The following is a 17,670-nucleotide window of genomic DNA, read 5'->3' on the forward strand; positions in this document are numbered from 1 at the left end:
TCTTGTCTTTCTGATTCCGGCACGGTAGTGCCGATAGCTAATGGGAGGTTCGTACTAAGATGCCATGCACTTGTAATCCAGCACTACTGGTTTATCATTCCCAACAATACACTGATAGTCCAAATTCTAATGTGCACCACAAGTTTGCTTGTCCTACACAAAGTTCACATAAATTTTCATCTTAAAGGCATATAGACTGAAATAAGTAGTTACAGCTGGTACGACCGTAGGAGTTGTATCATGATGGCCTCACTTTGAAGTCAATGGTTACACTAAGAAATGCATGTGGATGGATGTCTATATTGTAGAATCTAAAAAAAAACCATAAAATAGGAACCAGAATCCAAACCTTTAACTTCATTATCTGATGCAAAGAAACTCTGGTCATATAGTCTTATGGTAGTTGAAGAAAACTGGCTCCTCTTTACTATGTATGAATGCAGGGAAGGTCAAGTTTTAACTTTGTAGACGAAACATAACCAAGTATATCATCCGTAAATTGTGGTGACAAATTCCAAGATACAACCCAAAAATGTGCAATAAATAGGCAGATAGCATCATTCATCCATGTTAAATTTTGCTTTTAAATCCTGCCAAACTAAAGGGCCGCTGGGATGATGATTTACATATTGATTCATGAATATTTAGTCTGAACATGCAACAATAGTGCTCAAGGCCAAGTCGGGTCTGCCTTTTTATGATCTTTGAGCCAGTTATACATTGCCAATCTAAGCCGAACCCGCCGTGTTGTATAGGAAAGAAAAGAGGGGAATGTTACTAAAGAGGATAAAGGGTAACCAAGCTCATTTACTAGAACATCAATCTTAGATTCGGATAACAGCTTTTGATTGATTCAGGATTTGAGGGGATACACTCCCATTTCAGACACGGCTGCTTTATCCAAACCGGCATTCACGATGGAATCAAATCTCTCTTGGAGCTCCCTTCCCCTGCCTGAAACACCTTGAATGCTTTCTGCATCATATCAGAGTTTTCCTCCACATCCCAAGTCTAAAATGAACTTCATCTTCAACCTTTGTGACTCCATATCCTCTCCTGAGTTTGGTAATTGCTCAACTCATGATCCAACACCCCATTTACTCAATTCTTGAGGGTTCTCTTGGATGTATTTACAAAGACTATTTTTTCCAACATTTAAGTCACTGAGTAAACTATTAGCTTTCTTCAACCTGTGTGAACCAAGTAATATGGGGTACAAACGCACAATTTTCCCAATCTCATCCACCTCCATCTCAATCTCGTGAAATAACAGAAAACATCTAATAAGGTTTGAAACAAATTGCCGAACTTGGATTTTTGGAAACAGCAGAAACGTAGAAGATATCTGAGAGTCCAAACTTCAACAGGAAAGTAATTAGTTAAAGAGAAAATAACCTCAGTGACAAAAAATGCCTTATAATATACGAATTTAACCAACTTTTTTTTAAATTTGTCAAAATGACCAATAAATTCGCAACGCGAATTCTAATTTCGCAACCCAGTTTTCAATTTCGCAACGCGAAAGTCAAATTCGCGTTGCGAATTTGTAAATCGCAACACAGAAGTCAAATTCGCAACGCGAAAGTCAAATGTTTTTACGCGAAACACAATATTAATTTCACAACACAAATGTAAACAGTGTTATCGCAAATCATCTCTAACCTAAAACCCTAAAGCACAACTCAGTCCCATCTCCATCTCTCACTCTCTACGGCGACATCTGTCCCCATCTCCGACGAAATCCATCCCCATTTCCGACGAAATCCGTCCCAATTTCTGACGAAATCCGTCTATCTCCATCTCTCAGAGCAACCCTCACAACCATTCACGGTCAGAAATGGAAAATCAATCACCGAGGGTTAGTTTTTTTAATCTCTTATTTTTATTTTAAAATTTTTGTATTATTATAAATTAACCATTTCACTAAGATTGCTAAATTCATTCGGTTGCTGCCAATACTGCTAAACTATTTAGTCTTTAACCTTGTGAAGTTAATATTTGTCTTTGTTTTGTCTTTTTGTTGAAGAAACCCTAAATCGCAACACCAAAATCGCAACGCAAAAGTGAAAATCGCAACGCGAAACTAAAATCGCGTTGCGATTTTCATTTTCCCGTTGCGAATTTAAGTTTCAGAAACTTCTTTTATTCTGCTAATTGAAACTTGAATGAATTGCATTACTTCAACAAAAAAACAAAGACAAATACTAACTTCACAGTGTTGCTAATTTAAGTTTCAAGAATAAACTACTACTCTTTATGTTGTCCTTGAACCTGCACTAAACCTATATGTTGTCCTTTTAAATGTTTATATAAGTGCTTACTTCTGGAATGTTATCTGATGCATTTTGTGAACTATGATGGAATAATGACTTGGGTGAATACCGTGCTAGTTTGAAACATATTTGGCTTTGTTTTCACTGTTTAATATCATGTATGTTTATAGTGTATAATTTGTAGTTTTTGGTATATCTAACTTAGTATGTTTATTTTTTTTGTAGAATTTTTTTTTGGCTGCATTGACCTTAAGGAATAAATTAAGCCTAGCAACTAAAATTGCGTCGATGCTTACACCTCTACAAAGAAAATTGTTTGAGGATACTTGCTTCGGGCCATGGCTGAAAGCGCAACATACGGGTGGAGATGCTATGTTGACACATTTGTTTCTTTAGACCATGACTAACGATCTACCCGAGGGGGTACAACGTGGTGATGAGGAGATATGGTTTCATTTTCCTCCAGCACCGGCGTATACTTGTTTTGGGCGGGAGGAGTTTTGCTTAATCACTGGTCTACGCTTCGGACACGATGATTTAGGTCGGTACACTAGTCATATCGCCCGCCCATCATGGTTATATCGGGTTTTTCCTAAGCTGACAAAGTCAAAGCCGAGTATACACGTCGACGACTTGAAGATATTATTTGATAAAGATGGTTTTACTCGGATGGATGACCTTGATGTTGTCCGAGTATGACATTTATTACTTTTGCATGCCATCTTTTTAGGCAAAGAGGGCAGACAACCAATCTCTGAGGACCTAATATTATTGGTAGAAGACCTAAATGCATGGAACCTGTTTCCGTAGGGTTCATATCTATGGAAAGCTACCTGGAAGAAGTTGTTATCTGTCTTTGAGGACCGAAAAAGTTTGCGGGGCGACGGTTCTAAATACACTTTGACAGGCTTTACTTGGGCCTTTAAGGTAAGAATTTCTATATTATAATGTTTCCAAAATTATAATTAATTATTTAACAATTACTAAAGTTTGTGTATTATATTGTTTGTAGATTTGGATATTTGAGGCTTTCCCTAGCATGCGGACATATGCGATAAATAGATCAAATGATATTCCTAGGGATATTACCTGGAAGAGGATCCGCATGTTGGATTGGGAAGAGTTACTCACATATACGACGATGAATGATATAAGTTAACACACAAATAATACCATATAAACAAGTTGATTTCTAGTACAAGTTTAACTTTGTTTGAGCTTTTATATTGTTAGGTGGCCAACTATCCATTACAGAGGCTGACACCCACAGAGTCTGAGCTTGCCACTAATTGGTGGCAAGCTAGTAAGCAGTTTTTTGATGGGACGGATGATGAGCACCCCCACCTCGAGAGCCATCACCTGATCGGGCCGATTCTACAGCTCGACACCCGGAGCCATCACCTGATCGGGCCAATTCTACAGCTCGACACCCGTAGCCATCACCTGATCGAGCCTCTTCTCCACCTCCACCATCACCTATTCCATCACATCATCGAGTCTCTTCTCCACCATCACCTCATGATAGGCGACCGACAAAGAGGCCACGACATTTATCTCCTTGTTCTCTACCTCCACGGGATGAGTTAGGGGAATTACGTGATGAGGTCGGTGCTTTGCGTCATGAGGTCGGTACTTTACGTGAAGAGAATGGTGCATGGCGTGATGAGGTTTGATCTTTACGTGGTGAGGTGGATTTTTTATGCGATGACAATGGTGCGTTACGAAGTAAGGTATCTACCTTACGTGATGAGGTTGCCGCTCTACACGGGATTGTTTCATTGTTGCAGAATGAGGTTAATACTCTACGCAATGAGGTAAATTTGTTTAATACTATACTAAAAATGCAAATAACTTTTTTCAGTGGCCCAATAAGGTAGATGCTTTACGTCGGGTTTTTCTTACACGACGGGGTTCACGCATCAGACTCGTGCACATGCCATTACGTCTCCGTTCACTCCACTAGTGCCAAGACTCCGTAAGAATAAGCTTGATGCACCTATCATCATTCAAGAGGCGCCTTCTATCATTCAAGAGGCCCATCTCATCATCGACGAAGCCCCTCCCACCGTTCAAGAGGCCCCTGTCATCGTTCAAGTGGTCCCGCCCGCCGTTCAAGAGCCCGATTCACATGGCATCATATGTCGACATATTGATAAACCCCCTCCCGTGCTCGATATGATGGATGCGTGTTGGCTTTCGTATGAGTTACCGGCCAGTACCATTCCTCAGTAGGAGATGGGAACACTACCAGACACAATTACGGATAATACCCTTTGGGCTAAGACCACAGTTGATTTTTATCTACATGAGCGGAGCAAGGGGTGTTATTCTGACCTATGCCAAATCGACGATACTATTCATTTGTTTCTTGATCGATTTTGGTGGGGTATTTTATTAGGGGTTGAAGATAATGGCTACCTCGAAGGGGTAGTAAGTATTATATTCTTCTTATATTGCATTTTGATTAATTTTTTAAAAATTATTAATAAATTCACTAATATATTTATTTTTTTATAAAACAACATATTAAAACATGGGTGTCACGTCTCTTAATAATAAGGAAATTGAAGAAAAGAGATGCTCGATGGACTATTATGCCGACGTCTTTTCACGCAGCTCACTTGAAGGATCAGAGAGATGCTTCATATAAGTTGGCTAATGGAAAAGCTAAACTTTATCCTGCGTGGTGGGAGGTCGATAAGGTTAGTATTTATTTTTTTGAATATTTTAAAGGTTTTCATAAATTTTATTTGATGTGCGCAATTATTTATGATTGCAGGTGTTTATCCCTAAATTTTGGAATGTCGTCATTGGCTTCTCGTCGAGCTTCAGCTCCCATCCCTGAAGATAATTATATATGACAGCATGTTGAATTACATACCATTGTCTGATTTGAGAGATATTATTACAAAGGGATGGAGCGATCATTTGGCTAAATACTTGAATACGATTGATTATTGGATAAATTCTGGAAACAAGAAGCCAAAAAAGTTCAAAATTACAATGATCAGAGATGAGACTGCGCCACAACAAACGCAGGGAGCCAGAGGGGATTGTGGTCCTCTCGTATGCTTGTGCTTGGAACGTTTGACGACAAGAAGTATACAGTATCTACCTCCCACAGATAGAGATAGAGTGGTAGTAGGCTTGTGGTTTCGGCATTATATGGCCAGATCGATATATACGAGACGCTGCCTACCTGTATCCGCATGCTGAAAGTTGTACATAAACAATTGGTAAGTTTGAGCAAGTGTTGTTAACATATATACTCTTTAATTGGTTTGAAAATATTTGGTTAAGTACCTAGAATTCAGTAATTTGCTGTTTGTTGGTTTTAGATGTGTAGAAAGTGTTGTTTGAGCAAATGTTTGGTTTCTGCAGGTTAATCCTGAAGTGAGCTGCGTGAAATGTATTTGTGTATAAACAACAGTTTGGGGTACACTTTTTTTCTTTGTTTAATTGAATTTTACATTGAAAGTTGATTTGTTTAATTGATGAGGAAATAAGATTTATTTTTTGATTAATTGATTTGTAAAAGTTGATTTGTTTAATTTGATTTGTAAATAAGAATTATTTTTTTGCTTGTTTAATTGATTTGTAAAAGTTGATTTGTTGTTTCTAAAAAATTCAATTTGCATTATGTTTGAAGGCAAAAAAGACCTGTTAAAGGTACAAATTCGCAACGCGAAATAAGCGTTGCGATAGTCAAATTCGCAACGCGATTTTCGGTTTGAAAATTTGACTTTCGCGTTGATCGCAACATACAACATCAAGGTATATACAACATCAAACACATTCCAAGATATAAATACAAGCTAAGGATACTTGAAGAAGCAAGAGAACAACTATCCAAAAAAATCAAACACAAGAGAAAATCCCAACATGATCAACTGAACAGATCATATCAATGTTCAAACTCAAGTTGTAGATTTTGATTTCCTTTTGCTTAGCACCATCTGAGATTTGGATTTTGATTTCCTTTTGCTTGGCACTATATGAGCTTTGGATTTTGATGAGCATCGGAAGCATTTCAGACTTATGATTTGGGTGGTACTTAGAAGCATTTCGGACTTATTATTTTTATTATTATTACAAGTTGTAGCCCTCAATTATCGGGATTTTTAGTTGCCATTTATTGCATTTCTCGTATACCACCCAGATCATACGCCCGAAACATTTTTGACACTTTAAAGTTGACCAAAAAATACGATGGTCGGGATTTCCCTCGCGTTTAAAGTTGAAAAAAAATTATACATACAATATAATCAAACCAAAACATACATACACAACAAATTTATAGATAATAATGTTCAAATAATGTACCCACAAAAACGAAATTAATCCGATGAAAAATGGTTATTTCTAACGAAGTCCGGAACATTATTTTTCCAAATAATGTACCCATAACAATGTTCAAATAATGTACCCACAACAATGTTTAATTGATTTGTTGTTTAATTTTCAATCTGCATTATGTTGAAGGTAAAAAAGACCTGTTGAAGGTAAATTCGCAACGCGAAATAAGCGTTGCGATAGTCAAATTCGCAACGCGAAAGTCAAATTCGGTTTGCGATTTCGCGTTGCGAATTTGACTATCGCATCGCTTATTTTGCGTTGCGAATTTGACTTTCGCGTTGATCGTAACATACAACATCAAGGTATATACAACAACAAACACATTCCAAGCTATAAATACAAGCTAAGGACACTTGAAGAAGCAAGAGAACAACTATCCAAGCAATCAAACACAAGAGAAAATCCCAACATGATAACAACTGAACAGATCGTAGCAATGTTCAAACTCAAGTTACTAATGAATGTCTAACTGAAAATGTATGCATTCACACATAAAATACACATAATACAACGTTTGCATTTAAAAATCACCTAAGTTAATAAGTCCCAAAAGGTGAAGCCGGTTGTGATTGGGATTTTGATTGCGATTTTGATTTCCTTTTGCTTGGCACCATATGAGCTTTGGATTTTAATGAGCATCTATTTTTTGGTAGAGGAAAAGATGATTGTGATGGCACTGGTGATCCACAGGTTAACCTTGTATGACCACTTTCCTTGCACCGACTACATGTCGATATCCTCTTCTCTTCACCCTTAGACGATATACGATCGTGATTTTTTGGTCGGCCAGGTAGCCTGCTGTCCATGACTGGTGGAAAAACTGTTTATAAGTCATCTGGTATGTCTCACTTAGAAGGATGTGGACATGGGTAGACAATCTCGGCATAAGTCTGTCGATATACTTCTATAGTGTAGCAATCCATAGCGTATGCGCTTGAATCATCTTGGTTTAGATTAATAGCAACTTTTATAACTTGGTCACACGGATAACCAGATGTTTGTCATTTCTTACAACTACACGTCTTTGCATTTAGATCGACAAGTTCATTTAAGTTATTATCCAATACTTCAAACAAAGTGTTTGAACATGGTTCAACTCTCCAGGACGTTGACTTCACAACACGTTTCGTTATCTTTTTTTCAGTCCATGGTGTAACACGACGTTCCAATGTTCCTGTAAATTTAAATAAATAATACTTAGTAAAATGTATGATAAGTTACGAATTTAAAGAAATAATACCTGCATGGTTTCTTTTCTTATAGTACCACTGTTGAATAGAGGCTCGAAAATACTCCATTAACATAGTAATGGGTAATTTCCGGGAATGACTACTTAGAGCGTTGATTGATTCTGCACTATTAGACGTCATGAAACCATATCTTGCTCCAAGTTAATATACTCTTGACCATCTTTGAAACCCGATATCTTCTAGTGTTTGAGCACATTGAGGCAAAACACGTCTTAAACAATTTATATGCTTATTAAAATCCACTTCCCGATAAGCTTTTACAACCTTCCAGTATGTCCATTTGTGATCTTTTATACCAGCAGACCTTGATTTTAGATTTCTGTACAAATGAACACCACAAAGTCCATGAAAAACATCTGGGAAACACCTTCTAACAGTGTTGTCAATTGAGTTTGCCCTATCGGATATGATTGTCAGATTGCTAATAGGACCTATGCAATCCCTAAGATGCCCCATAAACTATATCCATGAATCAGAGGTTTCAAATTTGCCAACCCCGTAAGCTATTGGCAGTATCCCATTGTTAGCATCCATGGCTACCGCTAATAAGTTTACTCCAAGGTATCGACCTTTCAAATGTGCTCCATCAACTATAGTAACTGGGAGCATGCAAGTAATAAACGAACGAATCTACAAAATCATATATACAAGAAATATAATCATTTAAATGTGAAATGCATGCAACTAACAAAAACGAGTCAAAAAAATTATAATTATTTACTAACCGCAACACCAATGGTGATAAACAGCAACTCAAAACATCCATCTCTATCTGTTTTGATATGAGTTACCGACCCATGATTTTTCAGCTTTAAATTGTGACAATAAGCCGGCAGTTGGGTAAACGATGCTTCTGGCGACCCCCTCAACAATTCCAAGGCATAACATTTGGCTCTCAAAGCTTGAGAATATGAGATACTAATCTTGAACCGAGCATTCATGTCAGTCATAATTTCATGTCCCCGATATACCATTCTATTCAAAAACATTAACTCAGCCAGAAAACCACCCAACACCTTTTTGTTTGCCTGTCTATGGTGAGGAAAAACTTGGGTTCTTGAACATGTATGTTTATCAATAAAAGTCCTAACTTGAAACATTTCACAATCTTTTATCCTCTTTACAATCATACGCCATGTACAGTTTTTGTCAATCATACACCTTGTTTCGAAATGATCTTTGCTTGATTTGTTAACTCTTAGTTGATAGCCATCTTCCACACATTTCATATACAAAGCTATCTTCAAGTCTTCCTTTGTATCAAAACAATCATCTTTCTTGATACAAATAACTTTTGTGTAACAATCAACTGATATCTTTACCAACTCTTCTTCCGGTATCTGAAGTAATTCTGGCATATTACAATTATACTCCCGTGGCATTTTCTTCTTTTTCCTTTCTTCAGAGACTTCTTCTTTTTCTTCTTTAGGGTTATATGAATTACAGAATGGATGTTCAACATGTTCATTCACAGTCGTAACTTCCTCCTCATTATCATAAACAACATCTTCCTCGGCAGCGGCTGTTTCATCATCAAAATTCGGGTATTGACCAATATCAAAATCATTACATGCAGGGTATGTTTCTTCTTCTATCACATCATCAAAATCAGAGTATTGACTAAGATCAAAGTTCGGGTATTGACCAAGATCAAATTTTAAATATTGACTAGTACTCACAATTTTTTCTGTTGGCTCATAATCGTCTAACTGGTCAATAGAAAAACCGAAATTTGATGCTGAAAGTTGATTGAGATTTGGATTAGGAAAAGGTTGTGGGTTTTGAGATTGTGTTTGATATTGTGTTTGGTATTGGAAATGTGGTGAAACAAAATTTGCTTGGTGATGAAATTGTGGTGGAACCATTAAATTTTGGGTTGAAGAACTTAGTTGATTACTACCCGCTACTGACCAAACTTCACTACTTCTAGGTTCAACAACATACAATGTAACATCATCTTCTTGCGAAACACTAATGTAAGCAATGAATCGTTCAACATCTTCATTGTCGGTTAACAAATAAACTTTACATTTTCTCAGATAAGATAGTCTAAATCCACTTAGAGGCTCTAAATTCAATTTCTTTGCAACACATAACATTAGAGTTTCATAAGTTAACTTTTTTAATGACAGTTTTAGTTGAAGATTCATGGGTAAAGGCACATATTGTAAAACACTATGAATATTCTCCCATGACCCTCCAAAACACAAATCTATTCAAACATGATCAATATTAGATGATTTCATTCTAAATATTGTAAATTAATTTACTATACAAACGAGCTATAAACTAGATATCATCACTAACTTAGAGAAAAACATACCTTTATTAAGTTGATAGTTGATAATTTGGGAGAGAAATCATTGAAAAATTATATAGAAATAAAATTATGTAAAAAAATAGAGATGTGGAAGGATGTCGTTGGATATAGGAACGGATGTCGCCGGAGAAAATGATAGATGGAGATGGAATGAGTTGCGATTTAGGGACTTAGGTTATGAGTTGCTGCTGCTGCGTTGTTATATACCCAAAACATTTGTGTTGCGAAATTAAATTCGCGTTACGAATTTGGAAAATCGCAATGCAATTTACATATTCACGTTGCGAAATTGGAAACTGGGTTGCGAAATTGGAATTCGCGTTGCGAATTTGTTAGTCATTTTGGCAAATCCAAAAAAAAAGTTGGTTAAATTCGTATATTATAAGGCATTTTTGGTCACTGAGGTTATTTTCTCTTAGTTAAAATGCTGCATACCCAGAGCTCTCAAACAAAAACCCCGGATGCTGGTTGATTAAGCCTACTAACTCACTGTTGCAGTATGTCTCGCTAAAGAAGTTCAGAACACAAAGTATCATGCTTCAATTATATGAATCATGCTCGAACAAATGCTCCTTAATCCAAGCATAATTGAATTCCATACTCCTCAAAATCTCTAATACATTGATGAATTTCATATATACATCACCAATAAGAACACAAGGACTACAAACAATAATCTTGACCATAAATGACTCACTGAGCCCCAGTTCTTGATAAGCTTGAAGCTTTAATGGTAAAACTCCAAATTCAAGTTGGAAAACTTGAACTGCATTCTTATATATCAGACCTATCTTATTCCGTTCAATCCCAAATTGGCACAAGACCCTATAGTTCTCTAATAACAAAGAATCATCACTTAAAAACATCAAATCCCTAAGAAGAAAAGGAGTATACTCGCAAGGTTTCAGTCCCAAACTCTCAAAGAAAGGTTCAAATTCATTAATGGGATGATACCGCAAAAACCGCTTCATAGAGCTTCCAACATCACTAACAATGTTAACCCTTTTCAAAAGATTTTTTAAAAATTCATGTGAGTTTTTGCTCATAAGTTCAGCATCCATAAACAGAATATTCCTAATACAATGCAAATATTCCAACAACGCAGCCTGAGCTTCTTTCAAAGTAGCACAAGAGATTTTGGCAACGTCTAAACCACCACACCTTTTAGTTTCAACTGACCCTTTTATCCTATAAATACTAGGGTTTTGCCTTTGTGCGATGTGAAACAAGTCCAATTCCAAAATTGGGGGTTTGAATTGGTTTTCAAAAAAATGAGAAGACACCCAGTTGAGAGTAGCTGGTTTTCTAAGGTTTCGAAAATGGGTTATTATTAAATTGATCGAATATGAATCTTTGTTAAAAAGCTAAATAGCTAGAGAGAGCAGAAAAGGAATGATGTTTTTCAACTCAATTTTCAAGTTTGAAGCAAAAAAGAAGAAGGTTTAAGCTTTGGTATTTTATCTTGAAATTTGGTAACTTTGAGAGCACCTCCGGCAGTAGGTTTGTTTAATATTTGTCGAGTGATACAGTGGCTGCCATGAAGCAGTTGCAGTGACCCAATGAGGTTTTACAAATTCCTACAAACAGACCAACATCCTATTTTTTTCTCTTAATCGTACTCTCTAACTCAAGAAAATTACTCAATCTGACTCTCTTTTTTCTCTTCTATTTTGGTCACTATATTTTAAAGTTTTTAATTTAATCACTCAACTTTTGAATTGTTCATATTTTATTCATTATGATTTATTTTATTAATATTTATGTTTGATGTAACATTTATTATTCTTATTTTATTAATATATGATTAAAATAATTTTAGCTAAATTAAAATTTTAAAATTATATTTAAACAAAAAAAATACTCCTAAAATTATAATTAAATTAAAAAAAATTCCTCTATTTTATATATTTAATATTCCCTCTAATATCTATATTTCTAATTCTCCACTATTCTCCTTTATCCTCTCATTTCATTTTTCTTCCCTTTCAACCACATTTTTTTCTTCCATTATCTCGTCAAGTAGCTCATCTCTATTTTTTTTCTTTTTTTACAAGTTCAATATGTGTTCGCTGAATCTGGAATTAAAAGGAAATTTTTTTGCTTTATATATTTAATATTCCCTCTACTTTCTATATTTCCATGTATGCTTTATATATTTAATATTCCCTCTACTTTCTATATTTTCAAATCTCTACTCTCCTCATTTATCCTCTCATTTCATTTTTCTTCTTTTTTAACAAAAGATCTCTTTTTTTTTTCTTCCATTACCTGGTCAAGTAGCTCATCCCCAATTTTTTCTTTTTTCTTTTTATAAGTTCAATCTGGATTCCATGAATATGGTAATGAAAGAGGAAAAAAGAAATCTTTGGTTGAAAAAAAAATGTCACATCATACTTTATGCCTCATCATACATATAAATATTAATAAAATAAATCATGATGATTAAATATGAGCAATTCAAAAGTTGAGTGATTAAATTAAAAACTTTTAAAATTTATGACCAAAATATAAGATAAAAAATATGAGGGCTAAATTGAGTTATTTTCTTGAGTTAGAGGGTCATATTAAGAGAAAAAAAATAGGATGTTGGCATGTTTAGCGAGTCACATCAACACAAAATAACAAAGTCGTTAGTTAATGACAGAAAATGTTTGTTAAATGATCACATTGAATTTTTTTTCTTACTTTAAGGGTCAGATTGGGTGCAAAAAAAGTGGAAGGCCACATTATTTTTTTTTGAAAAGTTCGAGGACCTCAAGCAAGGATGGACCTAGGTGGGGGAAATTACTATATATTTTAGATTTTTTATGTATTTTTTATTTAAAATCTGTTTTTGCCCCCTAAAATTTTATTCGCCCTCTCGAAATTTTATAAGTTCAAGTTTGCCTCCTCTAACATAAAATTATGCATCCGTTCCTGACCTCAAGTACCCTTTTGCCTTAAAAAAATCAAAGTAACTACATGATTAATAATATCATCCTGCATATAACTATAATAAAATTGATGTTTTAATAATTCATATTATATTAATCATGTTTATAATATTGATATACATATAATTAATTATAAGTAATACATATAAAAGATAATTTTGATTAGTCATTCGTTATAATAAGATTCATGATATAGTATAATATCATAGTTACTTGTTGAGTTATACGTTCTAATGATGTAATATAGAATTGTAAAATATAAGAATGATAAATTAAGCTCATCTTGTACAGATTTATTTGAAACAATAATACTTGTATACATATTATTAGAAATATATAATACATAAATACTGCAATTTTTCATTAATCATATATGCTATAAATATGATATATTATAATGGCTTAATTAGAAAATAAATGTCCAAACTATACAATATTTCCTAAATAGGTGCCCAAACTTTTTTTTTGATTCATTCAGGTGCCTAACGTTACAAACGTTACCACTTTTGATGCCTCGACCGTAATGGCCAATAAAGAGCACAATCAATTTCTGATAATTTTAAAAATTTTATTTAAAAATTAAAAATATTATTAATTAAAAAACCAAATTTTACAAAATTTAAAAAAAAACAAAATTTTGAAACCCTAACTTCAACCCCTAAACTCGTATCTTCCGTCGCCATTTGCCGTCGATTAAACTCCACTCGGCGACCAATAACCCCTTGAAAACCCATTAGAATAGGAGCCAATCAATGGCCAACTGACGTGTGTACCCTAACGAACCCCGATGCTACAACTCGCAATTCATGCGATCCCAACGACCAATCAACGATAAGATGATACTTGACAAAGAAGATGGCAAGGACAATGTCAGTGGCAGTGGTCATGGCCGACAAGGACGACATTGGCAGGTCGACGGGTTAGGATTAGAGACTTAGGATTCTTAGGAATTTTGGATTGTTTCGTGATTTAAGAGATATTAGGGTTATTTTTAAATATAATAATATTTTTAATTTTTTAGAAAATAAAATCCTCAAAATACTAAAATATGATGCGGGTCATTTAATGAAATTTTTAACGGACGTTGCGGTCGAGGCGCCTAAAAATGATCACATTTATAATGTTAGACACTTGATGAATAGAAAAAATTTGGACACTTATTTTCTAGTTAATCTTATAATAATTTATAAACTTCAAAATTATTAGAATTTATATAAGTCTGGCCCTAATTTATTTGTATCGAAAATTTTGAATACTTAAAGTCTTGAATTGAAGAAAAACCGATTTTAAAAAAATGAATACACCTAATTCCAATATGAGAAAATCTAAACTCAAAACAATTTAATTTTAAATAAATTTTAATCTAAATTCATTCGAACATGATCGTTATCACTTCTAATTTTAATATCTTACTTAAAAATTGAATACATTATTATGAAAGAAGTGAAGAAACTTGTGATAATGAGCAAAATGGATAATTTTATATTATGAATACATTATAATAGATTACTACTCACCCATTTATCTTACTTGTGATTGGTATTATTTTTTTTATAATCTTGATTAAATTGACAAAATGTGTAAATATTGAGAGTTAATTTTATCAATATTTTTAGAATTGATATCAAATAAAAAATCTATAAATATTGAGGGTTAGATATATAATTATACCAAATTATAAGGAGAAGAAATGGATGGAAAAGTGAACACTTTCATCTATTGTCATGGACTACATTACCTTGTTTTATTCACCGTGTCCTTAAATAGAGATTGGTTATTACAATAATTAAAGAAAATATTATCAAACTAAATAAACAAAAACAATTTCTAAATAAAGTTGTTCCATATGCCAAAAACAGTTTCTCCTGAAACTATGCAACGTCTTGCAATAGAATTGTATTCACCAGTCTGTGGTACTTAAAACTGGTCATTGTTATAAGAGCCTGATGTGCATAAATAGTTCCATTAACATTTTGTATGACAGTCTTGTTCCTCGGGTGTCACGCCATGAAAGCTTGAGTTTTTCCTTCTGTATTTAAATGGGACATGAACTTGCTAAGCTCTAACTTATCTTGGATGGATGGTGAGAAGTTCCTGAACTTTCAGCAATCAAGGCTTCGACATCTTCGAAGCAAAACGATGGATCGTGATCGAATGCTGTGATGTTGGAATCTTGTTTTTTCAAGAGGCTTTCGCTTGTTTTTTGTTGCTGATCAATCATCATCTTAAGCTCCCTTCCTTGTTCTTCGATCCGCAACTGCAGATTTCGCTGAATCTGAGACACCAAAAAGGAATCAGGATTCAATTTTCACGGTTATGGAAACAGGACAAGACATACCATGAAAACGAAATAGAATCAAAGAGCATTGTTATACCTCTAATTGTTCATGAAGACGCCTCTGCACATCTAACTGAAGTTTCAATGCCTCTGTGAGGTGCAAGCCACTGCTGGACACATTGCGAATCTCGATGAAATTGCAGCACCTAACATATAGCATTTGACTAGGAGAACATATTTGGAGGATAAGAAGGGGTTCGGAAATTTACGTTTTGTCGTTGATCTGAGTTACGTCTCTTGTACTCGTTCTTTTCTCCGATTTCCCTGCAACTGGAGAAGGATATTTGATGAGAGGAGACTATGAATTTTCGTAATACCATTAGATCGTTGCTTGAGATTGAAGTCATAATAGTGAATTATACCTTCAGCAGAGTCTGGCATGTATTTCGCTATTCGATATTTCTGTAAGAAATCAGAATCTGATATTAGCATTTAGTTACGATATCATATCTTAATCATCATCCCAAGTTGTTGAAATTGAATTAGTACCTGCAGATGGCTTTTAACATGAAAGATGGTCAATCCTTCAGTATCCATCAGTTTCAGAATTGCCTTGGGTGTTGCTTCTGTTTGATCAAAAGAAATACGTAACTAAATTGTTTTAAGAATCAAACAGTGAATTCCCTAGATGGTATTGCAGTGTTCACTTACTCTCGGCACCCCCGAGGCGTTTAACGCACTCCACGAACTTGTCATGGAGGTCCTGCGTCCACCTTATTCGAGTTTTACTAGCGATCACCGAGCCGCTCGTAGCGGCGTTACTGTAACCAGATGAATAGTTTGAAGATTGCTTCTCTTGTTGAAAGAAGCCTAGCTTTGCAGGCGAAGAACCATGTGAATTACAGTAAACCTGCAAAGTGAAACGGCTAAGACATGGTCAGGACAAACTTATTTCACCACGATATTAATCGGAATTCATTTTAAAATGAACAAATAGCTTACTCTCTGCTCCTGATTTCCTCGGAAAGGAACCGAAAAGTGATTCACCACGGTGGCAGCATTATTTCCAAGCAAGTTACATGGATCATGTGACCGAACCTGGCTCGTTTGTATGTTGGTGCATGAAAAAATCTGGGATTTCACCAGTGACTGCAACGTGTTTCTGGGTTCATAGTCCGGTTCACCTCGAGCAATCGATTGGATCGAAAAGTTCTCGTCCAAGCCATGAAACGAAGGAAACTGTGAATTGCTACAGATCTTGTTGTTGTATTGAGAGCAGAAAGCATCTCCTCCTTGAGACGACCCGTACTGGGGAAACCCCATACATCTTTCAGTTGCATAAAAGGCAGCACCGGGCGTCTGAAAACCACCCATGATCGTATTCGTCGATGACGACGACAACGACTTAGAAGCTCCAAGATTCGGCTGCTGTGATCCCGTGATCCAAGGCTGTTGGAAACCAACATGATCAAAACTGTAGTCCCTAATGAACCCAAGGTTCTGTTCTACATGTTCTTGGCAACCAATCTTCTGAGTGTTCATTTACAACTCCGAATTTGGTACTTCAAGGTGAAGCTAAATTAGTATGAATCGATTATAAGATTAAAAGCCACGCAGAGTAGGCGCTAAAATCAAAGAAAAGAAGATGCAGATAAGGAGAACCATAGCAGTGAAGAATTAAGATTTATGGTAGAAAAATTCTCATTTATATTCCTCAGAGGCTTGATGTTTAAGATATTAATATAATATATGTTGCAACAGAATGGATTGGAATGAACATTCATCTGTTCACAATTTGACACGACCGAAGCTCATTTTTTATTTAAAAAAAGAACAATAAATTAAAGAATTGACAAATATAAAATTATGTTTCCAACTTTCTCAGTAACCAAAAGAACAAAAGAAACAGAAGCCAAGAAAAGAGGTCTATGAACATGAGAATCAAAGGGACTAGTGAAGGTTTCAACATAGGCATCTATGGCGTTAATAATTCCAAAATAAGATACCGGCATAAATTCAAGATTAGGAGACCTTGTCAAGTGTTCCTGCCATGGATACTATACACTTTAGTCACCTATAGAAAAGATTACAGGAAATAAAATACCATTCAAACTCATTTTCCCATCAATCAGTATTCCAAAATAGAAAGGGGAAATAAAGTTCATGGAGTACACTATTATAGCAATATCTTCAATGCCCGCAGTGGATTCTCAACTGTAAGATTCCAAAGCACGTTGAAAATCCCATGGCCGTACAAGTA

The 17,670-nt window shown here is 35.1% G+C and overlaps 1 protein-coding gene and 1 pseudogene across 2 annotated transcripts; both read right to left on the reverse strand.

The window, feature by feature from the left end:
* Positions 1-238: 238 nt before the first annotated feature.
* On the reverse strand, positions 239-14,037 carry LOC120151803 (annotated as a pseudogene).
* Positions 14,038-15,175: 1,138 nt separating this feature from the next.
* On the reverse strand, positions 15,176-17,071 carry LOC120153375 (myb family transcription factor PHL5-like). Of its 2 annotated transcripts, none has more exons than XM_039165345.1 (7): positions 16,413-17,071; positions 16,122-16,320; positions 15,960-16,036; positions 15,833-15,872; positions 15,680-15,740; positions 15,508-15,577; positions 15,176-15,407 (listed from the first exon to the last, which is right to left on the reverse strand). In XM_039165345.1, the coding sequence occupies exons 1-7, from the start codon at positions 16,950-16,952 to the stop codon at positions 15,195-15,197; spliced, it is 1,200 nt and encodes a 399-aa protein (XP_039021276.1). In that variant the 5' UTR covers positions 16,953-17,071; the 3' UTR covers positions 15,176-15,194. The 2 variants fall into 2 exon arrangements, with proteins under 2 accessions (XP_039021276.1, XP_039021269.1); XM_039165338.1 differs by having other exon boundaries at positions 15,508-15,580.
* Positions 17,072-17,670: the final 599 nt, after the last annotated feature.

The sequence above is a fragment of the Hibiscus syriacus genome, unplaced genomic scaffold (genome assembly GCF_006381635.1).
Source record: "Hibiscus syriacus cultivar Baekdansim isolate YM2019G1 unplaced genomic scaffold, ASM638163v2 tig00002840_pilon, whole genome shotgun sequence".
NCBI classification, from domain to species: Eukaryota; Viridiplantae; Streptophyta; class Magnoliopsida; order Malvales; family Malvaceae; genus Hibiscus; species Hibiscus syriacus.